This window comes from Neofelis nebulosa, chromosome 1 (genome assembly GCF_028018385.1).
Source record: "Neofelis nebulosa isolate mNeoNeb1 chromosome 1, mNeoNeb1.pri, whole genome shotgun sequence".
Lineage (NCBI taxonomy): Eukaryota > Metazoa > Chordata > Mammalia > Carnivora > Felidae > Neofelis > Neofelis nebulosa.
In genome coordinates this window covers 222,455,671-222,480,102 of record NC_080782.1, presented here as the reverse complement: position 1 = coordinate 222,480,102, position 24,432 = coordinate 222,455,671, and the positions used below count along the sequence as shown (strand labels likewise).

At 38.6% G+C, this 24,432-nt stretch overlaps 1 protein-coding gene and 1 pseudogene across 1 annotated transcript; both read left to right on the top strand.

Annotated features, from left to right (window-relative positions):
* Positions 1 to 6,873: 6,873 nt before the first annotated feature.
* On the top strand, positions 6,874 to 24,319 carry SPRYD7 (SPRY domain containing 7). The gene is made up of 5 exons (XM_058686154.1): positions 6,874 to 7,133; positions 7,722 to 7,838; positions 10,143 to 10,309; positions 17,571 to 17,673; positions 22,439 to 24,319. The coding sequence occupies exons 1-5, from the start codon at positions 7,028 to 7,030 to the stop codon at positions 22,534 to 22,536; spliced, it is 591 nt and encodes a 196-aa protein (XP_058542137.1). The 5' UTR covers positions 6,874 to 7,027; the 3' UTR covers positions 22,537 to 24,319.
* Positions 13,675 to 13,785, top strand: LOC131490081 (U2 spliceosomal RNA; annotated as a pseudogene).
* Positions 24,320 to 24,432: the final 113 nt, after the last annotated feature.

The following is a 24,432-nucleotide window of genomic DNA, read 5'->3' as shown; positions in this document are numbered from 1 at the left end:
TTCTGTAGATAAACTAAAAAACTTTGACTTACACTCTTTAAAAGGTTGAAATTTATCATATGTGATAAATCTCAATAAAGCTTTTATTATTTTTTTTTCAACATTTTTTAATTTATTTTTGGGACAGAGAGAGACAGAGCATGAACGGGGGAGGGGCAGAGAGAGAGGGAGACACAGAATCGGAAACAGGCTCCAGGCTCCGAGCCATCAGCCCAGAGCCTGACGTGGGGCTCGAACTCACGGACCGCGAGATCGTGACCTGGCTGAATTCGGACGCTTAACCGACTGTGCCACCCAGGCGCCCCAAAGCTTCTATTATTTTTAAATTCTGTATAGGGGCGCCTGGGTGGCTCAGTCGGTTAAGCGGCCGACTTTGGCTCAGGTCATGATCTCGCGGTCCGAGAGTTCGAGCCCCACGTCGGGTTCTGTGCTGACGGCTCAGAGCCTGGAGGCTGTTTCAGATTCTGTGTCTCCCTCTCTCTGACCCTCCCCCGTTCATGCTCTGTCTCAAAAATAAATAAACGTTAAAAAAATTTTTTTAGATAAATTCTGTATATAGATTTCTTTTCTACAGCAACCTTAGTGCATTTAATGTAGAAATCTATTTCTAAGAATTCAGTTTACATACTGCTTTCTGGGTTTTAGATGAAGTGTGATTATAATATCTGTATTTATTTTAGGGGCTTTATTCATTTGCTGTTCTTAGGAACATTTACAGGGTGCCGATGAATTAAGAACATATAAAATGGGATTTTACCTTTTTTTGTGAAATTTTAGGAAAATTCAAGTATCTTCTTAACTTTTTCTATTGCCTCCTTTCCAAAGCTTTGCATCTCTTTTTAGAGAGTATTTTAAGTATTTGGCATAAATTGAGATCTACATTAGACATGATACAAACAGGAAGTTTGAAAGAAGCCATATATAATAATTTTTAAAGCATTTGGTTAAATGTTTGGAATAGCCAAAGTGAGAGGGGGAAAAAAAGTATTTAATCATGCTCAATTCTTAGCAGTTCCATTTTCCTACACTGAAGTCCTGTTGGCAAACATAACCTTGGAGCTAGCTCACACTGCTGGTATTTCAAAGTCTTTTCTTTCACAGTGAGTTTTTTAAAAGTAGTTTTCAAATATTCCAGAGTTCTGTAAACTTTACCAACAATTTTTTTTTTTTTTTTTTTTTTAAATTTTTTTTTTTCAACGTTTTTTTATTTATTTTTGGGACAGAGAGAGACAGAGCATGAACGGGGGAGGGGCAGAGAGAGAGGGAGACACAGAATCGGAAACGGGCTCCAGGCTCCGAGCCATCAGCCCAGAGCCTGACGCGGGGCTCGAACTCACGGACCGCGAGATCGTGACCTGGCTGAAGTCGGACGCTTAACCGACTGCGCCACCCAGGCGCCCCAACTTTACCAACAATTTTAAGTAGTCTCACATTCCCTGTGACTCAGCTTACAGGATCTGCAAAGGTTAGAGTTTCAGTTAAACTGAAACTAGGCCGACCCAGGACCGCATCTACATTCATAGACACACATGTCTTAATGGATGGAAGTAAAACACGTCCTTCTCAATATAAAAATCAGGGTTCTGACAACACCTGCATTTGGAATATTCATGTGCAGGACCACTATTGAGAAAATAGGTTTGGAGGGATTGCAACTATAGGTAAAACCTTATAAAAAACACTACAAATTTTTCTACACTCACAAAAATAAAGCCATAGACACTGTGTGACATTGTGCATATCTTAAACTAATGTTAGGTACATTTTAACCAATAATTCATTTCCCTTCCTTGTTATAAGAAACATTTTGGGATCTTTCTCACAATTTCAATGAGATACTTATGATTTTGTTCTTTTGCAGATATTACATATAAGAAGTATTTTTTTCCTCTGTCTGATCCTCCTGCAAATGTCCAGTGCCTTTTGGTTTCATAATTTCGAGATGGTGACTTCTTGTTCCCCAGCCCTACTTCAGTCCCAAGACACAGAATCATTTCAATGTTTGAGATGCTTTGAGAAACCTTTATTTGAACTATTTGATCCAGCCAACTAAGTGTTTTTACAACCTCCTTTCCATAATATCAGGCTATGTAGCCTTATCTTTGGCCATAGAAACTTTGCACAAAACACTTATCATCAGCTCCTTGATGACAAGTGAAGGTTTAGGTAACTTCTGTACTGCTAAACAAGGAGTGTCTTATCCTTCCTTAATTTCTTCTGGGAATGCAAAACCTACCCCAGTAGTACCTTTGCTTTGCTTCCTTTTTTTTTTTTTCTTTTCTTTATCCTAATATCTCTTTCTCCTAATTATTGCAGAAATTGTACCTAGAATCTAAATTGGTAGGGAAAGTTTTGTGTAAGTACACAAGGACACCTGCACTTTTAGTAAGAGAAGCTAAGGTTGGGGAGAAATCACAAAACACCCCTCAGTTTATGACAGCCTTCTCTCTCTTCTCCAGAAGGGAAGCAGATAAAGGCACAGTTCTTCCAGGTTGAAAGTTCCTGGCAAATCATGGGTTTTTAAAATAAATGTTTATTTATTTTGAGAGAGAGAGAGAGAGAATAGGGGAGGGGCAGAGAGAGAAGGAGAGAAAGAATTCCAAGCAGGCTCTGCACTGTCAGCACAGAGCCCAACACAGAGCTGGATCCCATGAACCATACAATCATGACCTGAGCCAAAATCAAGAGTTGGATGCTTAATCGACTAAGCCACCTAGGTGCCCTGGCAAATCACATTTTTTATTCCCTGAGGTCTTATTTACAGAGCACTTGGCTTCTTTTCTTCCTTTTCAGTACTAAAAACTATTCTGATTTATCTTCTATTATTCTCCTTTTTCTATACCTCTATCCAATTCCTTTATTTTACCCCATCCTCTCTTTCCTTCTAATGCCAGAACTCTGTATTTTCCAAGTATCCAACATGTTTTAACTGTTTTAGCGATTCAAAGTACTAACTATCCTTTTCTTTGGATCATTTAGAGATACCCTATGAAAGACACCCTTCCTAAATGTTCCAATGTGTTGCTAACAAAATGGAAGTGTTGCAGGAGAAGGTTCTCAATGTTTCTTGTTAATTTTTGGTTGTTGAATATAGGTAAGATACTTTATACTTTGGCAAATCCAGATTAAATGAGTGCAATTAATGTCAGCTGAATTTAAATGTCAGCTTGAGGTAAGGGAAGAGATGTAAACAAAAATTAGGAATTTATTCTTAAATGTAGCACCCTAGGGAGGCAGTTTGCAGAGTGGTTAAGAACTAAGACCCTAGAGCCAGACTGCCTGGGTTTGAGTGCAGCTTTATCCCTTACTGACTGTGTGACTTTGGGCACCTTTCTTATCTTTTCTGTGCCTCGGCTTCCTCATGTGTAAAGTGGAGGATGCTTTTACCTCATGGGGTTGTTACAAGGATTAAATTAGTTTATAAAAAGCATTTATTATTGCCCGGTAATAGTAAGCAAAACATAAATATTGGTTACAATGACTCAAAATTACAGTAATGAATAGATCAAGGCCCCAGAAATATTTTTAGTTTTTAGAAGTATGAGTTTTTGTAAGGTTTCTGATTTTTGAAAGATCACAAATGTGGTCTGGAGTACCCCAAGAAGAAAGTTTGGCTTACTAACTGATTAATGAGTTTTTAAAAAAGAAACCATTTTGTGTGACCCAGTACAGAGTGTAAAGTTCACTAACAGGAGATGTCTGGTTGGCATAAAAACCATTAAAGAAAATCCTGAGCATGATGTTAAACTCAACTCGGAAACACATGCTTTACATTATTGTCCTATCAGTTCTCAAGTTCCTGGCATATGTCGCTGAAGCAGACTTTTTTTTTTTTTCAAGTAGTCATTCTCTCTTATTGCTTTTGACTTAGATAAACGACCTTCTAACTAACTATTGGGAAACTTTTTGTAGGCTTTATTTGTGATTGTTATTTAAAGTGATAGCTGTGAAAGACTGTCAAAATATCTTTAGCATTGTGCTTTTCAAAAAGAAAGGATAATTCCTTTGAAAATAATAATGAAAGGATAATCAAATCCCAGGTATAAGAAGGATAAGGTCTGTGAGCTCATGGATGGCATTCATCTGCCAAGACAGGGAAGTCTGTTTTAGGAGCTAACTGGTTTTGCTTGCTTCATACTGCTGAGTCTACTTGAGTTGCTACATTGGGGGCAAAGTGCACTGGGCAGTGGCCCAGCATTTTACTCTTCCAGCCAGGAAAGACTATGGCAATTCTGCTTCTACAGTCATGGCCAATTCATGCCATCTAATAGTCTGGCTTGTCAATGAAGATGTGAGTAACTTGAATGGTCTAAATATTCGTTAAATATTTAATACAAGTACTACTTTTAATAATATTAATGAGGGGCACCTGGGTTGCTCAGTCGGTTAAGCGTCCCACTTGGGCTCAGGTCTTGATCTCCTGGAGCTCGAGCCCCTCTGAGCTGTCAGCACAGAACCTGGATCCTGCTTCAGATTCTGTGTCTTCATCGCTCTGTGCCCCTCCCCCGCTCATGCTGTGTGTGTGTGTGTGTGTGTGTGTGTGTGTGTGTGTGTCTGTGCGTGTGTGTCTCAAAAAATAAATATAAAAAATTAATAATATTATGGTATTATTAAAACATAATTGATAAATATTAATAAGATTTATGAATAAATATTTTACCTAATAACAACAGCTATTTTGTTATTGTCTATACGTGAATTATGGCAGCTTGTAGCCAATGTGGAGTTTAATGAAACATACAAAAATAAAGTGCAAATCTGCATTTTGAACTGAAAGCACATTTAAAAGAATTTCAGCATTTATTATTTTTTTTAAGAATTTCAGCATTTATTACAAGAGTTAGATCTTCATAATTTGAGAGGCAGCATGACCTGGTGGAGCAAATACAGGCTTAGGAGTCAGACTGATGGGCTTTGAATCCTACTTTGTTTATTTCCTAATTATCTGAGGCTACACCAGTTTTTGAATCCCTCTAATCCTATTTCTTCATATAGAGTGGGGACAATATCTACCCAGAAAACTTTCAAGAATTCAACTAGATACATACATGAAAGAGTGCCTACCTCAGGGAATGACATTCGACTCCCCCCTCCCCCCAACGGAAAGAGAAGCGAACCCTAATTAAACCCTCAGAATAATGAGCAAGGTTTTCAGTAAAAGAAAAATTTCATGTGTAAAATGATTACCAAGAAAGTACTCTATAGGCAGTGAGAGTCTATCCTCAATCACTTTAATAATCACCTTTAGATATTAATTCTATGGTTAACTAAATCTCAAAGTATAGAATTTGGAGGTTTTCCCTATTGTAATGAAAAGATCATTTGTATAGACTGCAGAGACCCAGGACCCAGAAAAAATTCTCTTATTCCTTGGGAGGAAACAAACAAAAACTAAAAAAAAACCTCCATTAAGGATATTTGCACTCAGGTCGCTAAAAAGTTATGTACAGGAAACCATTACATATGAAATGGGCATCTTGCATCTGTTTCCCAGAGCCTGAACTTGGGTGAAGCCTCCAGGTTGGAAACCATTTTGGGAATAAAGGTTTGAGCCCGGTTAATGCTAGAGGTCGTTGAAGACCATCTCCAGGCACCAAGCTGTATTTAACAATTTTTTAAAATACAGTTTATTGGGGCGCCTGGGTGGCGCAGTCGGTTACGCGTCCGACTTCAGCCAGGTCACGATCTCGCGGTCCGTGAGTTCGAGCCCCGCGTCAGGCTCTGGGCTGATGGCTCGGAGCCTGGAGCCTGTTTCCGATTCTGTGTCTCCCTCTCTCTCTGCCCCTCCCCCGTTCATGCTCTGTTTCTCTCTGTCCCAAAAATAAATAAACATTGAAAAAAAAAATAAAAAATAAAATAAAAAAATAAAAAAAAATAAAATACAGTTTATTTTATTATTTGTTTTGAGAGAGAGAGAGAGCGTGTGCACGTGCACGAGAAGGAGAGGGGCAACGAGACGGGGGAGAAAGAATCCAAAGCAAGCTTTGCACTGTCACCGTGGAGCCCCATACCAGGTTTGAACCCACAAACCATGAGATCATGACCTGAGCCAAAATCAAGAGTAGGATGTTAAACCCACTGAGCCACCGAGGCACCCCTGTATTTAAAGATATGAAATCGACCAGGCACATATGATGTAAGCAGGCAAGGAGATGACAGATGACCACCCTGTGGGCCTCCTACTTGGAAGCAGAAAGGGGCAGACGGTAGGAACCGAGGTCTTCCTTTGGGGGACCAGACATCCTCGCTCCCTCGGGAGTTCTCTTCACACTCCTAGAAACCCCCAATCCACGAAGAGGGTGAGCTTGGCAGAGGCCCGTCAAGCGGTACCTCCCAGAGGTATCCTCCCTGGACGGCCTCCTGGGAGCCCCAACCGCATGGCATCAGGAGCCACGGGACGCGCATCTCTGCACCTAAGCTTGCCGTGGGGGGATGGGAGTGTGTGGAAAACCTCAGCCTGAGCTTGCCGTGGGGGGATGGGAGTGTGTGGAAAACCTCGGGGCTTCCACTCCCCCAGCCTGACTTGATTCTGTCGATTCATCCCTAAAGGTAATGTCAAAGTTGGGGGGAACAGTTTTTAAAACGCAGCATCGGACGGTTGCAGACCAGGCGGAGAAGCCGACGCCTTGAGCATTGCTCAACATAAGAACTCAAACTTGAAGCCCCGCCGAGGAAAAAAAAACGACCCCGCGCGCAGGCGCACACCGTCCTCCGCCTGCCCGCCCGTCCCGCCCGTCCCGCCCGTCCCGCCCTCTGCCCCTGCTCCGCCTCCAGCCCCGCCCCCTTCTCGACCCCGCCCCTCCCCACGCGCAGATCCTCCGCATCTTCCGCACAGGCCGGCTTCACCTCTGACTGCACTGCGCCCTCCCGGCGTGGGGCGTCGCTGTATCGGTCTGCGCGCTCGACACAGATACCTCCGGCGCTCGGGCAGGGGCGGGAGGCGGAGCGAAGGCGTAGGGGCGGTGTCACCGCGGGCTTGGGGCGGCCGGCGGCTAGCGAAGGTGGCGGAGTCGGTGGTCCTGGCGTGATGGCTGCCTCGGTGTTCTGCTGCTTGCGGTGCTGCAGGGACGGCGGGACGGGACACATCCCTCTGAAGGAGATGCCGGCGGTGCAGCTGGACACGCAGCACATGGGTAAGGGCCCTCCGTTCCCCAGACCCAACGGCCCACGCCGGGTGGGGCGCGGCGGGTCGGGGGCAGTGAGGGGTCGAAGGGACCACACGCCCACGCGCGGCCCTGCCTCTCCGGGCGCCGCCCTCCGCTCTCTGCTCTCAGTTGCTGCCCTCGACCCCATTTCGTCTCGCGGCGGACTCTACCTCGGCCCTGTTCTGTGTTCAAGGCTACGCAGCCCTGTCTGCCCCTGTCATCGGGAGGTGCTTGTGCGCACCTACCTATTTTCACGGGAATCTCCGAGCTGCCGCCTCCCGAGACTCGTCAGCTGTTCCCGGGTGAGGGGAGCGCCTCTGGTGCTCCTCCTACTGAGTTACTACTAAATTGCCCAAACAGGATTTGTAGCCGCAAATGAATATTAATATAAACAGTCTCAGGGGGAAAAAGGGGCGGGGGGAGAAGTAAAAATTGTTCTGAATTTATCAGCATTTCTAAATTTCAAAGTAAATATAGCATCACTATTTTTTTTATTTGGAATTAAAAGTGAAAGAAAGTAACCTTGATTGCTGGATAAGAAAATAAAAAACTTCACACTGTGTATTTTTTATTTAGGAACAGATGTTGTCATTGTAAAAAATGGAAGAAGAATATGTGGAACAGGAGGTTGTTTAGCCAGTGCCCCTTTACATCAAAACAAAAGCTACTTTGAATTCAAAATCCAGTCCACAGGTCGGTATAATGGTCCTTTACTATTAAAAGTCCTAATTGTTGTAACTATTAAGAGCAGTTCTCGATATATGGAAAAGATTAATGAGGCAATAAAAAAGCACGAAACTTATTTGGAAGACCCTTTTTCCCACCCCTCGGGTGGTTCCAGTTAAATTACACTTTAGGTTCAGTTTTCTTATTTGTAAAATGGGATTACAGGAACTGTAATCCTGCTTCACATGAGTTATACCAATGAAAGTGTTTTAAAGACAGGGCACACAGGGTCAGTGTTAGGCACTAGCGTTATTAATGGGTACTAAATGCGCCTTTGGGTACTAAATGTTTTCTTTGGTCAAGTATATAAGGTGTAGACTCTTGATGTTTTATCTTAGCATAAAATCAATCTTATGATCCGTTTTTTTTTCCTCTTGATTCTTGTTAAGATGCCCAAGTTCATTGTCTTCTGAAGCAATCAGCAAATTTAGAATTCTTCAACGTTTTTTATTTTTATTTTTGGGACAGAGAGACAGAGCATGAACGGGGGAGGGGCAGAGAGAGGGAGACACAGAATCGGAAACAGGCTCCAGGCTCCAAGCCATCAGCCCAGAGCCTGACGCGGGGCTCGAACTCACGGACCGGACCGCGAGATCGTGACCTGGCTGAAGTCTGACGCTTAACCGACTGCGCCACCCAGGCGCCCCAGCAAATTTAGAATTCTGATAGAAGGCTAATGTTTATACTTCTCATTAAAAACTTGCGGAGTTTCTTGAATCATACAACACTTCTGCTTGAGTATTATAATAATGATTAGATAACTTGTAGCCATATTGAATATGGGGAAATATATTTTTAAAACTTTATTACAAAAAATTGCTAGTGAAATATAGTATGAATAATGTAAGTATAAGTGTAGAATAGGAAAAGTAGAGGGAAGTAAATCATACTTTTACTCGACAAGCTTGAATGGTATAAAGCATCCTTCTGGAGCTTGTTTTCTAAATTAGTTCAAAATACTGATTTTGCTAAGTATATGAAATAAATATGAATCTGTCCTCCATTCTTTTATAAAATATCTCTGGCTACTAAAATCTTAAGTAAAACAATACCTTTTCTCAAGAAAAGCAAATGTTTTCTAGATCTTTGAATCCAGTACAAATTTTTATGTGGATTTTCTGTAAAGGATGACATCTTCAGTGACACCCCGAGAATACATTGTTGGAGTCTGTAAATTGATCTCGCAATGAAAGCCTGAGGCAGTTATGCCAAAATGTATCACAGCATGCACAGTTCTTTAGGGGTAAGGAGAGTAACCCTGCCTAGAACTGTTGTCCCATGAAATCAATATTATTACCTTCTGTTACTCTTAAAATTGTCCCACTCTGGAGAATAAATTGCATAGTCAGATTATTTAGGAAGCCCAGACAGTGATATCCAGACATGCAACTTTTTGATAGTCTTGCTCAATTCAGAAAAATTAATCGATTGGCAACATGACCTTGAAACCTTCTTCCATTTATAGATTTTCTCCTAACTGATTTTGATAAAAACTGAGAAGGAAACAGTTTGAGACAAAATCCAGAGCTCTAGGTATTCTGTTTGGCTGCTTAAGGGGAGAGCTGCTTGCTTTAAAATCAGCTTAGACCAAAAGATTTTAAGCCCACTGACTTAAGGCACGGGTAAGAAAATGATTTTACACTTCATCCTTAATTTTCTCCTCTCCATAATTTTGATCAGGTCCTATATTATTTGTCACATATTATATAGATGTAAAAACTAAAGACTAATTTCCCACTTCTCCAAAGTAGTGCTTGACTGGAACCCTAGGCGTTTTAAATTCAACGTGTAGCTTTTTAAAAACATCTTTCAGAGAGTAGGGATGATGATAATAGCTAACATCTAAAAATACTCTGCTTCACTTAACCGATTGTGGGGGGAATACTTACATTGTTATAAGTGCTTTACTTGATTACCTTGCTATATCTTTTAATAACTTTTTGAAGTCCGTACTGTTAGAATCCCAAGTTCACAGGTGAGGAAGCAGAGAGAGGTCAAATAACTTGCCCCAGAGGACATAGCTAAGCCAAGGTTTAACCTCATCCTTACAGCTTCAGGGCCCTCTCTTATCTCCTAGGCTGTACTCCATCTGTCGAGAATATAGGGTAGTTTGCAAACTACTGTTAAAAGATTTGTTTTTTAAAAAAATTAATAAAAAATAGTTTAGTGATAGCGTGCCATTTCTTTTAAAAACAATTTACACTCTCTTAAAAACAACCCCTTGTTTCATATTCTTCAGATTTTGGGGGCATTTAAACTATTATTTTTTAGGAATATGGGGTATTGGCGTCGCAACTCAGAAAGTTAACTTGAATCAGATTCCTCTTGGCCGAGATGCCCACAGTCTGGTGATGAGGAATGATGGAGCCCTATACCACAACAACGAGGAGAAAAATAGGCTGCCAGCAAACAGCCTCCCACAGGAGGGAGACGTGGTGGTGAGTTTTCTTGTGGAGTTGCTTTCCACTGTAAATTATTCAACTTGAACGGCTTTTAGCGTATATAGTTTTGCTTGGGAGTTTGTAGTTTGAATTCCGAAGCACTGGGATTAGATCTAATGAGGTACATGTTCCAGAGAAAGCACTCGATAAAGATGCTGCTGGCTAACCTAACTGCTCTCCTTTCTAGAGCTGCCACTGGCCAGGAAAATTAGTGTGAGCCCTTATTCCCATTCAGGAGAATTAATGACAGCTTGGCTCTTGATCAACATTTCCTGCTTCTCTCACATCAGAGAAATCTTCACCCACAATTTTAAAAGTTTGCTAGCCTTCATATTAGAAAATATCGGGGGGGACACCTGGGTCGCTCAGTAGGTTTCGCACCCAACTCTTTGTTGCCATCAGTTTCTTCCAGACTCTTGTTCATGTTGATCTTTTGGCTTCTTCCCATGAATCATGAATGTGTTTAGGCCATTTTGAGTGGGGAATCCTCGGGGCACCTGGGTGGCTTAGTCAGCTAAGCGTCTGACTTCAGCTCAGGTCATGATCTTGCGGTCTGTGAGTCTGAGCCCTACATTGGGCTCTGTGCTGACAGCTCAGAGCCTGGAGCCCAATTCCGATTCTGTGTCTCTCACTGCCCCTCCCCCACTCACACTCTCTCAAAAATGAATAAATGTTTAAAAAAAAATTTTTTTAATAGAATGGTGAATCCTTTTCAGAAGGTTTTCAATTTACTTTGCCCAAGTCCTTCAGAGGAATCACTATCTATGGCAGCTGTAGCCTTACAAAATGTATTTCTTAAGTAATAAGACTTGAAATTACTCCTTCATCCATGGGCTACAGAATGGATGCTGTGTTAGCAGGCATGAAAACAGCATTAATCTCACGTACATTGTCAATGAGCAGTGATATTTTGAAAGGAGCCTTTTGTTCTGAGCAGTGGGTCTCAACTGTGGGCTTAAAATATTCAGTAAACCATGTTGTAAATAGAAGTGCTGTTATCCAGGCTTCGTTGTCCCAGCTATAGAGCACACAGAGTAGATTTAGCATAACTCTTAAAGGCCCTAGGATTTTTGGAATGGTCAATGAGCATTGGCTTCAACTTAAAGTCACCAGCTGCATTAGCCCCCAACGGGAGAGTCAGCCTGTCCTTTGAAGCTTTGAGGTCAGATATCGACTTCTCCTCTCTAGCTATGAAAGTCCTAAATGGCATCTTCTTGCAGTAGAAGCCTGTTTCATCTACACTGAAATCTGTTGTTTGGTGTAGCCACCTTCACTGATTTTAGCTAGGTCTTCTGGACAACTTGCTGCAGCTTTTGCGTGAGCACTTGCTGCTTCACCTTGCACTTTTATGTAATAGAAACGGCCTGTTTCCTTAAACCTCATGAACCAACTTCTGCTAGTTTCACACTTTTCTTCTGTCATTTCCCCACCTCTCTCAGCCTTCATAGAATTGAAGTTAGGGTCTTGCTCTGTATTAGGGTTTGGGTTAAGGGAGTATTATTATGGCTGATTTGATCTTCTAAGCAGGCACCACAAATTTCTCCATATCAGCAAGAAGGTGTTTCACTTTCTTATCACTTAGTCACTGGAGTAGCACTTTTAATTTTCTTCAGGAACTTTCCTTCGCATCACAACATGGCAAAATTGGTGCGGAAGACCTAGCTTTTGGCCTATCTTGGCTCTCTACATGAGCTTAATCGTTTCTGACTTTTGATTTAAAGTGAGAGACATGTGACTTCCTTTCCCTTGAACACTTAGGGGCCACTGTGGGGTTATTAATTGACCCAATTTCAATATCGTGTCTCAGGAAATAAGGATCCCAGAGGAGAAGGAGAGAGACTGGCAACAGCCGGTCAGTGGAGCAGTTAAAACCCACACGTTTATTGTTCAAGCTTTGGTCTTATATGGGCGTGGTTTGTGGCACCCCAAAATCATTGTAATGGTAACATCAAAGATCACTGAATGAAGATCACTGTTACATAGAATAATGAAAAAGATTGAAATATTACAAGAATTACCAAAACGCGACCCAGACTTGAAGTGAGAAAATACTATTGGAAAAATGGCACTGATAGAGTTGCCCGACGCTTGGTTGATAGAAACCTTTAATCTGTAAAAAATGCAATATCTGCAAAGTGCAATAAAATAAAGTATGCCTGTATTTAATTTGTTATGAATTTCTCTTAATTAAGAGCATTTTATTAGGAGTGTTGATTCTCATTAAACTTAATCTTATTAAACTTCTTCACTTTCAGAACTCTTCAAAGAACTGGACTCAAAATCCTAAGGTTTGATTGTAGAAAAGTTATTTTGGAAAGCAGGGGATGGAAAGAGTTACATATTGTTAAGACTTCTCTATTTTTATTCCCAACTAGATATATTTAAGTCATTACCAAAGCCACCCTCTTGAAAATGTAATCCAAAGATCCCTTTCTGTCTTTCCCAGTTATTTCTTTTTATATGCTATTATTGAAGAACTCTCTACACAGATTTCAGGCTTTTAGCTATTGATGAGGGACAGAGTCCTAGGATCTCCTTCAGCAAAGGTGCTTTTCTACATAGAACCTTGGGTTCGTGGCTCTGGTACCAAATTGAAAGGAATCTATACATAATGAAGGAAAGTTTCTAATAATAAGATGACACAGGGTAAATCCAGGTTATTGAATTAAAGAACTATACAGTATTCTGGTGAGAATGAAGACAAATGTGGAAAATAAGATTTTTAACCGGGGTCTGATCTTCCATCTCTTCTGCAAATTAAAAAGTGTAAAGAACACTTAGTTTTTAAATGGGTAAATTATTGAACGTGTTGTAGGAGTCAAAAGGCATAAACCATTTTTGAAATCTGTTTTTCCCTGTTCATCTTTTTGAATAGCTGGTTTTGTATTTGTAGATCATTGCCAGATGTCCATAATACGAAACACTCTTACTCAAATGGATATTTCTTGAAAGAGAATCTTGAAGTCAGGTTGAGGCTATCAAGCTGTTTACACTAAGATGAAATTCAAACATAAGCAAGGATAATCAGTAACAAATGTTTTTCTTTGTTGATGTATTGAACTACTGTGTGCTATTCTTGCCTTCCTATCTCATTCATTGAAATGACTGATACCACAAACTGACAGATTTAAGAATGTCATTTTTAGTCTGTCAGCATTATTAAATTAGACTTTGAGTTTTTGTACCCATCCTGATAAAAGGAGAACTTTAAAAAGGTGAAATATATGAAGAAGCAAGAAAAGTAAAACATTACCCTACAATATTACCTTTATCTTCCTAGTTCAAACATTTGAGAAAAAATTTCACCAAATTGCTGACAGTGGCATAGGAAAAGTAGAAATGATTATAAGACAGGAAAAACAATTGCTTCTTAGCCTTTTGGCCAAGATCAAGTGTAGTATTTGTTCTTATCAGTTTAGTATAAGACAGGAAAAACATTTTCATATGTGTAGAATTTAAGTCATATACCATTCTCTGAGGAGAAATCAAGAAAGATAAGCTTTCAACATCTGACCAAATGATTATATTCATACAATAATCATATAATACCCATAGGGCCTCCCACAGCACTAGGAAACATACCTGGCTTAAGCTTACTTTTTTCCTTCTGTATGTAGTTTTGAAAAGTGCAAATTATATTCTTTTTTTTTTTTTTTTAATTTTTTTTTTCAACGTTTTTTATTTATTTTTGGGACAGAGAGAGACAGAGCATGAACGGGGGAGGGGCAGAGAGAGAGGGAGACACAGAATCGGAAACAGGCTCCAGGCTCCGAGCCATCAGCCCAGAGCCTGATGCGGGGCTCGAACTCACGGACCGCGAGATCGTGACCTGGCTGAAGTCGGACGCTTAACCGACTGCGCCACCCAGGCGCCCCGAAAAGTGCAAATTATATTCTAAAATTGCATTATTTCAGTTTAATTTCAGAGAAGTTTTGGGGGGGGGGGGAATTTGAGCCTTTTATTTATTTATTGTGTGTGTGTGTGTTTATTTTTTTAATTTACATCCAAATTAGCATATAGTGCAACAGTGATTTCAGGAGTAGATTCCTTAATGCCCTTACCCATTTAGCCCATCCCCCCTCCCACAGCCCCTCCAGTAACCCTCTGTTTGTTCTCCATATTTAAAAGTCTCTTATATTTTGTCCCCTCCCTGTTTTTATATTTTCCCTTCCTTTATGTTCATCTGTTCTGTGTCTTAAAGTCCTCATATGAATGAAGTCATATGATATTTGTCTTTCTCTGACTAATTTCGCTTAGCATAATACCCTGTAGTTCCATCCACATAGTTGCAAATGGCAACATTTCATTCTTTTTGATTGCCGAGTGATACTCCATTGTATATATATACCACATCTTCTTTATCCATTCATCCACCGATGGACATTTGGGCTGTTTCCATACTTTGGCTATTGTTGATAGTGCTGCTATAAACATGGGGGTGTATGTGCCCCTTCGAAACAGCACATCTGTATCCCTTGGATACATGCCTAATAGTGCAATTTCTGGGTCGTAGGGTAGTTCTATTTTTAGTTTTTTGAGGAACCTCCATAGTGTTTTCCAGAGTAGCTGCACCAGCTTGCATTCCCACCAACAGTGCAAAGACATCCTCTCTCTCTGCATCTTTGCCAACATCTGTTGTTGCCTGAATTGTTAATGTTAGCCATTCTGACAGGTGTGAGGTGGTATCTCATTGTGGTTTCGATTTGTATTTCCCTGATGATGAGTGATGTTGAGCATTTTTTCATGTGTCAGCCATCTGGATGTCTTCTTTGCAGAAGTGTCTGTTCATGTCTTTTGCCCATTTCTTCACTGGACTATTTGTTTTTGGGTGTTGAGTTTGAGAAGTTCTTTATAGATTTTGGATACTGACCCTTTATCTGATATGTTGTTTGCAAATATCTTCTCCCATTCTGTCAGTTGCCTTTTAGTTTTGCTGATTGTTTCCTTCGGTGTGCAGAAGCTTTTTATTTTGATGAGGTCCCAGTTTCAGAGAAGTTTTATAACCATTCTATGTAATAATAATAACATTACTAATAATAGCAAATGCTTTTCTCTAGAATTTATTATAGGCCTGGCACTGTTCTAAATGCCTGGCAGGGTTTAAATTTTTTAATCCTCATAATGACTCTATAATATAGATGGTATTATTATCACCATTTTACAGATTAGGGGAAGTTAAGTAACTTCTTGTATGGAGGGATCCCAGGATTATTATACAGGCAGCTTAATTTCAGAGTCCGTTCACTGAACATGCAAACAATTATTGATAAATGCATAAAACATGTCAGATTTTTTGGTATCATTATGGTGGAGTCATACCTAGTTTCTAGATCATAAAAAGGACAGATTAAATTAGAAATAGTTGGAACTAAACCCTGATAGTAGGAGTTGGGGGTTCTCATATCCTTTCTCACTTCTTTCTTTGGTATTGAGACCTTACCATTATGCTGCAGGTTTGGGCTTTAAAATTTGCTTGCTGGCAGTATATGCTGCCACCAGGTGGTGAAGGGTGCCTAGATTACAGGCCTGATGTCCCGTAAGGTAGTCCTCTAAAGAGAGGACACATTGTTTTTATGTAATTTTGTTTTTGTTTTTTGAATGAAAAAAGGCCTCTTCATTACAGAAACTAATCCCAGCTATCATTTAACTTTATAATTATATTTAAATACATAAACTGAAATGAAACAAAAACTGCAAAAACTGTCTCTCTCAATATTTTGTAACTTAATAAATTATTATTTAACCGTGGCTTTGCTAAGGTTTAGGGGGAATCTTTTATAGCACTTAACACACTGATTCATCTGGACCTTTGTTGTTTTAACTGGAAAGTGAGGGAAGTTAAGACTAGATCATGTGTCAGATCTTTTTCTACCTCTAAAATATATCCATAGTCAGGGGGTGCCTGGGTGGCTCAGTCGGTTGGGCATCCGACTTCAGCTCAGGTCATGATCTCACGGTTTGTGAGTTCAAACCCCGCATCGGACTCTGTGCTGACAGCTCAGAGCCTGGAGCCTGCTTTGGATTCTGTGTGTCTCTCTCTCTGCCCCTCCCCTGCTCATGCTCTGTCTCTTTCTCTCTTTCAATAATGAATAAACGACAAAAAAAATTAAAAAATAAAAAAAAATAATAAAATATATCCACAGTCAGAATTCCTTGGAGCAGTTGCTTGTTGGTCTGATGATGATCTTTCTACTGAAAGAACTGTCTACTTAATTCTTCAAAGAAAAGCTGTCTTTCTGTCATCAGGTAGTAACTATGACATTAAGTTTTAAAGAGAGGTAGTATGGCATGGCAAGTAGGGTATTCTGAGGCCATACTGCGTGGGTTTTAATCCCAGCTCTGCCGCCTCCTAACTCTCTAACCTTATGTAAATTATTTAACCTTTTTGTGCCTTAGCTATTTCATCTATAAAATGGGGATAATAATAATAATACCCATCTTGTTGTGAGGATCAAATGATTAAACATGAAGTACTTAGAACAGTGCTTGGTAGATAATACAGGCTTTTTAAGTGTTTTCCAGCATTTTAATGTATGTATTAATAATAATTGTTAGTATTCATCGTGACCTTTGTACCATCAATAATGTATAGATACACAGAGTGATCTATTTTTATTCTACTTTTTTTTCTTAGTCTTTTGAGCTGTTGTTTTTCTGTTTTTAGCTGGGTACTAACTACCAGTTATAGTCCATTGTAAGCACTAGCTTCACTTTGGTAATACATTTTGACATATACGAGAGCAAGGTAAACAGATATGGAAATGTATTTCTTTTCAGAAATAAGTTGAAGACACTTCTTCACAACTTGAGAACAGTGACACGTAGTAAGCCCTAATGCTAAAAACCTCATTGTTTTCCCCCCTTAAGATCAAATTCTATAGAGAGAGAGCAGTGTTTTCTCTATGAGTTTTAAAGGCCTCTCTGTGCATGGTAGGCAGTACTTATATCATCTTAATATTCAGAATATAAAATGCAGATTATCTGAATATAATAACTCAGACTCCAAATTGTTCCTCATTTGTTTTACCTCTGATGTGAACTCTTGGGACTTTACATGACTTTGCCCCCACATAATCACCACTAATTTTTTTTAGCTCAGTTCAAGTAGAACTCTACCAAATTGTAAACCCTTAATGAAAGCTATTGTGACACCTTACTTTAATTTTTTCCATGCTTCCCAGTAGTGCTTTTTGACTATTTAGGCTTTTTTATTGGAACATTTATATTTTTACTTTTTAACATTTTTTTTCCTTCCTAGGGTATTACATATGACCATGTAGAATTAAATGTATATTTGAATGGAAAAAATATGCATTGTCCAGCATCAGGTATACGAGGGACAGTGTATCCGGTTGTTTATGGTAAGCTAAAATATTTCTAAATATTATTATATATGTTAACTTTTACTCGACATTTTCCTTAACTAAGTAACTGTCATTCAAAAATCTGGACAAGTTGGGGTGCCTGCGTGGCTCATTTGGTTGAGTGTCCAACTCTTGATTTAAGCTCAGGTCATGATCTCACTGTTCATGAGTTCGAATCTCACTTTGGGCTCCGTGCTGACAGTGCAGAGCCTACTTGTGATTCTCTCTCTCTCTGCCCCTTTCTCTGCCCCTCTCTGGCTCTCTCTCTCTCAAAATAAATAAATAAACTTAAAAAAAAATCTGGACAAGTTAATAAGGACCTTTTTTTTATGAAATGTACTGAGTAGGATACTATAATCCCACTTTGCAGTACTAAGGAAGCTTTTTATTCCCCATGTATTAAAAAACTGCCCAAAACATTTATATAATTAAATATATAATAACCATATTCCCTTTTTGAATCATGTATTCATATATTCTAGAACATTCCAAAAAGCTTTACTGAATTTACAAAGCTCTTTCTGCCAGTTATTAGGGAGATTTAGGTTACCAAGAAATGTAATTGTAAAGAATATTGTGGAACTATAGATAGGAATTTTATGTAGATTGACCATTAGTCACCTTTGTAAAATTACCTAAATGTTAAAACTCTTTTGAGAGAGAGAGAAAGTTGTGACTTTGAATAGTATTGGTATGTATGTATTATAATTTCTGTACAAGTATATCCCTTCAAGAATTGGGTTACTTAAAGGGGCGCCTGGGTGGCGCAGTCGGTTAAGCGTCCGACTTCAGCCAGGTCACGATCTCGCGGTCCGTGAGTTCGAGCCCTGCGTCAGGCTCTGGGCTGATGGCTCGGAGCCTGGAGCCTGTTTCCGATTCTGTGTCTCCCTCTCTCTCTGCCCCTCCCCCGTTCATGCTCTGTCTCTCTCTGTCCCAAAAATAAATAAAAAACGTTGAAAAAAAAAAATTAAAAAAAAAAAAAAAAAGGGTTACTTAAGAGATGACTCTATACCATTTAATTACTTTAATTTTTATTACAGAAAATTTCAAACGTGTAGAAGTAAAATAGTATAATGAAAGCTCATGTACCCATCACCCAGCTTCAAACAATTATCAACTTGGAGCCAGTAACGCTTCATCTACCCCCTAATACTGATACTCCTCCTGTTTTTCACCTTCCCTCCTTGGATTATTTTGAAGTAAATGTCAGATGTTATATATCATTTTATTCATAAATATTTAGTATGTATCTCTAAAAAGGAAGGTGTCTCTCTTTATAGAAAATAACAAACATAAGCACAGTGCCTTTGTCACTATTCTGCTTTATTTTTTATGTTCCCAACTTTAAAGCAACAAGTATCTGATTTTTCTGCCTGTGGTTTTAGTAGATCTAAAAGTATTTTCTCATTTAATTACTTTAAATTTTTAGATTTGAGCTATAATAAAAACTAATTACTAATTTTTATAGTAATTTATTAGAAAGGTAGCAGTGTTAGTGATGACAGACTGGGACATCAGAAAAGTATTCAAATAGCAAATGTAAATATTTAATAATAGGATAATAATAACCAAAGCCTATGCTTTACTTTTTTTTAACTTTTTTTTCTTTAATGTTTATTTATTTTTGAGAGAGAGAGAGAGACAGACAGAGTGTGAACAGGGGAGGGGCAGGGAGAGAGGGAGACACAGAATCTGAAGCAGGCTCCAGGCTCTGAGCTGTCAGCACAGAGCCTGACACGGGGCTCGAACCCACGGACCGACCGTGAGACCATGACCTGAGCCGAAGTCGGACGCTCAACCGACTGAGCCACCCAGGCACCCCATATGCTTTACTTTTTAGTTAAGGTTTTCATTAGTCTTCTTTTCTCCTAAAAATTACTTTCCAGTGATTTTACCTTCTCTGTCTTTGCATGTAAAAGTGTATTTTTAAGTCTGATTTCAGTTAGTTTCCTTGCCATATTGGGCAAGCCTAAAAGCATTTCCTTTATTTACTTAAATAATTGGAAATGTAGCTTAATATTCTAAAAAACTGAGTCTGAAATAAATATCAGTAGAATGAATTACACAAATGAGTTTAGCAAACAAAATTTTTATTCCAAATTACTTCTTTGATTCAGCATAATTTTTAATGTAGTAAAGTTATAGATAGTAAATAATATATATTTTATAAATTGACATTAGTAAATTAGTCAAATTAAGCCAAATATTTTAATAGTTTGTTACTATCACAGATAAAAATAAAACTTAAGGGGCACCTGGCTGGCTCAGTTGGTAGAGTATTGAACTCTTAATCTCACGGTCGTGAGTTTGAGTCCCATGTTGGGTATAGAGATTACTTAAAAATAAATAAATATGGGGCGTCTGGGTGGCTCAGTCGGTTAAGCGTCCAGCTTCAGCTCAGGTCATGATCTTACAGTTCGTGGGTTCGAGCCCCGCATCGGGCTCAGAGCCTGGAGCCTGTTTCTGATACTGTGTCTCCCTTTCTCTCTGCCCCTCCCCTGCTCACGCTCTGTCTCTCTCTGGCTCTCAAAAATAACTAACTAACTAACTTAAATTCCTTTATCCTTTATCCCTCCTTCCCATCTCTAAACCTAGATCCATCCAGTCATTCATTTTGTCAGCTCTTAACACAGAACTTACGGAGAGGAAAAAAACATGTCACACTCAAAAAGAGTGTCATTACAAAGTTATGACTTCCAGCCTAAGCTGTCAACGTTTTTTGACAATTCTTTTACATTCTATACATTGACTATGCTTCTTGAATTCCCTCCTCATTCTCCACAGATGACCTTATCTTTAACTTTATAAAGAATGAGGCTATTAATGGTGCACTCCACCTTCCCAGCCTTACCCTCCTAAAGCTTTTCTGGATCAGATCCAATCTTGCCTTCTTTCTGTCCCGTCTTAGGTGAAGTGGTATGTTTCATGTTAAATAAACAGTGTATAGTCTGGATTTTAAACTCCCCAACTCTGGGACTTCACTTTGTCAGTTATTTCACTTATATCTCCTGTCAGGAACCTCTCTCTTCAATGCCTATGAAAATTCTGAGTCATCCTTATCCCCCAAAACCCTTCCTAAATTCATATCCCTCATTAGCCCTCTATTTACCCTGCTTTATATGGCTTCATTTCTACGCCATATGCTGTATCATTCAGTAGTTCTTCAGCCCTGTCTGACTGCCTTTAGCACCACTTCACTGAAACCACCCTTGTTAAAATCTCCAGTGACTTCATGAATGTCAAATTCAGTACTTAACTTTTTCCTGCATTTATTATGAAATACAAATAGTTTAGTAATGTGCATTAATCATATTTCTGTAGTTTAACAAGTAGCTATGAAGTGAACATTCATATTATTACCACAGTCATGAGTCAACATCATGAGTATATTCATCCCTCCTAAAAGTTTCCTTCTGTTCCTTTATAATCCCTCCTGCTCGCCTCTCCCACCCCAGCCCCAACCAAGCAATGCCCTGATCTACTTTCTGTCACCACCAATTATCTGAATCATAAGTTTGTATTATTCTTTTTTTCTCTGGCTTATCTCAGCATAATTATTTTGAGATTGATCTACATGGTAGCATGTATCAATAATTCATTCATTTTAGTTGCCAAGTAGTATATATGGTTCATTGTGTGCTTATATCACAATTTGTTTTTCTCTTCCCCTGTTAATGGATATTTAGGTTTTTTCCAGTTTGGGGCCATTACAAATAAAGCTGCTATGATCAACATTCATGTACAAGTCTTTGTGTGGATATATACATTTATTTCTCTTTGGTAAATGCTGGTAAAAACATGTAGAAGAGCGCCTGGGTGGCTTAGGCAGTTAAGTGTCCAACTCTTGATTTCTTCTCAGGTCATGATCTCATGGTTCATGAGATCAAGCCTCATGTTGGGCTATGCACGGACAGCATGGAGCCTACTTGGGATTCTCTCTCTCCCTCTCTCCCTGCTCCTCCCTGACTTACACTCTTTTTCTCTCTCAAAATAAATAAACATTAAAAAAAAAATGTAGAAGCTGAATAAGGACTGCAGTCTAGTTAACAGTACTGTATTAATGTCAGTTTTCTGGTCTTGAGATCATACTGTTGTTATGAGCCTATTACCATTAGAGGAAGCTGGATGAAGGGTACATAGAACTCTTACTATTTTTGCAACTTTTTTGAATCTATAATTATTTCAAAATAAAACAATTTTTAAAAGTAATACATTTTAATGTATAAAATTAAGAAAATACAGGTAGGCGGGGCGCCTGAGTGGCTCAGTCGGTTAAGCGTCTGACTTCAGCTCAGGTCATGATCTCACAGTTCATGCGTTCGAGCCCCACATTGGGCTCTGTGCTGACAGCTCAGAGCCTGGAGCCTGCTTCAGATCCTGTATCTCTTTCTCTCTCTGCCCCTTCACCCACTAGTGCTCTGCCTCTCTCTGTCTCAAAAGTGAATAAACATTAAAAAAGAAAAAAAAGAAAAAAAAAAAAGAAAATACAGGTAGGCAAATAAGGAAAAAGTTAAGTACTCTTATTCACACTATCTAATTATTAGTAATATTTTGATATATATCCTTTCATTGTTTTTGATAGATTTGGTTTTACATTGTGGTTATTTTTATCAAGTAGGATTATGTTTTGTAACCTGGACAGCAGATGTATTTATTCTTTTTGCCTGTTAACACTATGATATTATAAAGACAGTTTATTTTATAATTGTGTATTCTTTCTAATTAAGGTTTCTAATTTCTTTCTTTCTTTTTCTGTCTCTAGTTGATGACAGTGCAATTTTGGATTGCCAGTTCAGTGAATTTTATCACACTCCTCCACCTGGTTTTGAAAAAATATTATTTGAACAGCAGATCTTCTGAGTGTATTTGTTTTTGAAACTTGTGTTTCTGCACTTTTAAAAGTGTTTACCATTTAATAAAGCTTTACCTGACCTGTAGATGAAAATATATTCTTAAAATATGCTTGTTAATGTTGTTTAAGGAACCAATGTATTCAAGATACCATCTGGAAGTTGTGACTTAAAATACTTCTGTTTTGTGAGATGAAATCTGCATTTTGGACAATTTATTTAATTGTTATTTAAATAAATATAACTGTGGGTTTGATTAACAGTATTAAGTAGAAATATGTATATAGATATTTAAAAGGGAATCTTTCTTACGTAAAGTATTTGTTTTTATAATAGAGATGTAGAATTGGGTGGGTTTTTCTCATTCTGAAATTTAGACCTCATTATTTTAAGTCTGCAGTCTAATAATTTTGTGTCTCAGTGTTCTTTTTTATACAGAGGATAACAAAGTGACAGAAAATATATCATCGGGAACTTCTTTTTTGGTGATTTATTTACTGTAAAACGTACCACTTTTCTTAAACTTTAAATTGTTTATTTTGTTTGTATGTCATTGCTTTTGATTTGCTTTGTGAAAGGAGATAAATGTTTCGGTAACTGTCAGAGCATTTTGTTGAAGACCATCATGCTGTGTTACTTCAGTACCAGAGTAAGTAGTGGTTGATTGGTGATGTAGTATACACTGGCAGACATTTAGAATAGTATGCTGCTTTAAACTTAAATATAATGAGATTATTCTTTTAAGGACTTTTATTTAAATATGTGTTTTTCTGTAAGGAATAATAAAATAATAGTAATTAAGGAATATTTAGTACTATACTAAATACATGTTCTTCCTGTTTTGTTAAGTATACATTAAATTCACTTCATCCTTGATTATTTCAGAAGTTCAGAGATCAGCGAATCCTCTCTGTGACCTTGAGCCTTTGCCAAGTCTTCAGCTAAGATTCCTTTAATGCTCTACTAACCTGAATTAATCACTGTACTCAGTGATGGGTACAGTTTCCTTTTCTAGAGAGCACGCCGAGGATGTGTACATTTCCCTCCTTTGGCAACAAGTACAAAGTGTGTTGTGCTCGAAAAACATGGGCATTAGAATCAGAGATCTGAACTGTAATTTTGCCATCTAATCCCATTACCTCCTCAGCTGAGTTCCTTAGCTTCCCTGAGCTCAGGTTCCCCATTTACAAAAGGGATACTCATACTTGCTTGATAAGATTCTGTAACTAATTAAGCTAATATCTGAAAAACATCTGAATCATCATAGGCACTTAATAAATGTAGCTTCCTTGTTGACTCTTAAGAAGTGGTTTTCATAGTGTTCTCAGACATCAGCACCGCCTGGGAACTTTATAGAAATGCACATTCTCAGGCCCTGCCCCAGACCTACTGAATCAGAAACTGCCAGGAACAGCACCCAGGAATCTGTGTTTGAATAAGCCTTTCAGGCGATTCTAATACATGCTAAAGTTTGAGAACCACTGCTCAGGAGAGAATGATTTCCTACTATAAAATTTCTAAAGATTTAAGGCTATTTTTGACCCATAGGCAAGAGAATCCTACACAGTGTTTATTGTTTGTTTGGTAGATAAAAATGTGACAATATGCTTTGAAAACATAAATATACTTAAGTAAATTTATATACAACCTAAATTTACCTCTGAAGATACAGAATTGAACTAACTATATTATTTATGCATTTTTGTCTGATGTTCTGTCTTAATTTGTAAAGAACATGGTTACTTTGGAAAGCAAATTAAAATGACTACTGTTTGCTGTCTTTATTAATGTTATCTACCTCTTAGTTATTTTTTTTAAAAAGCCAACTTTTTTTTAATCATATTTTTTTCTCAAGGCTATCTTTTCTGCCTCTAGTCATACAAAATAGGCACAATACTAAAAATGA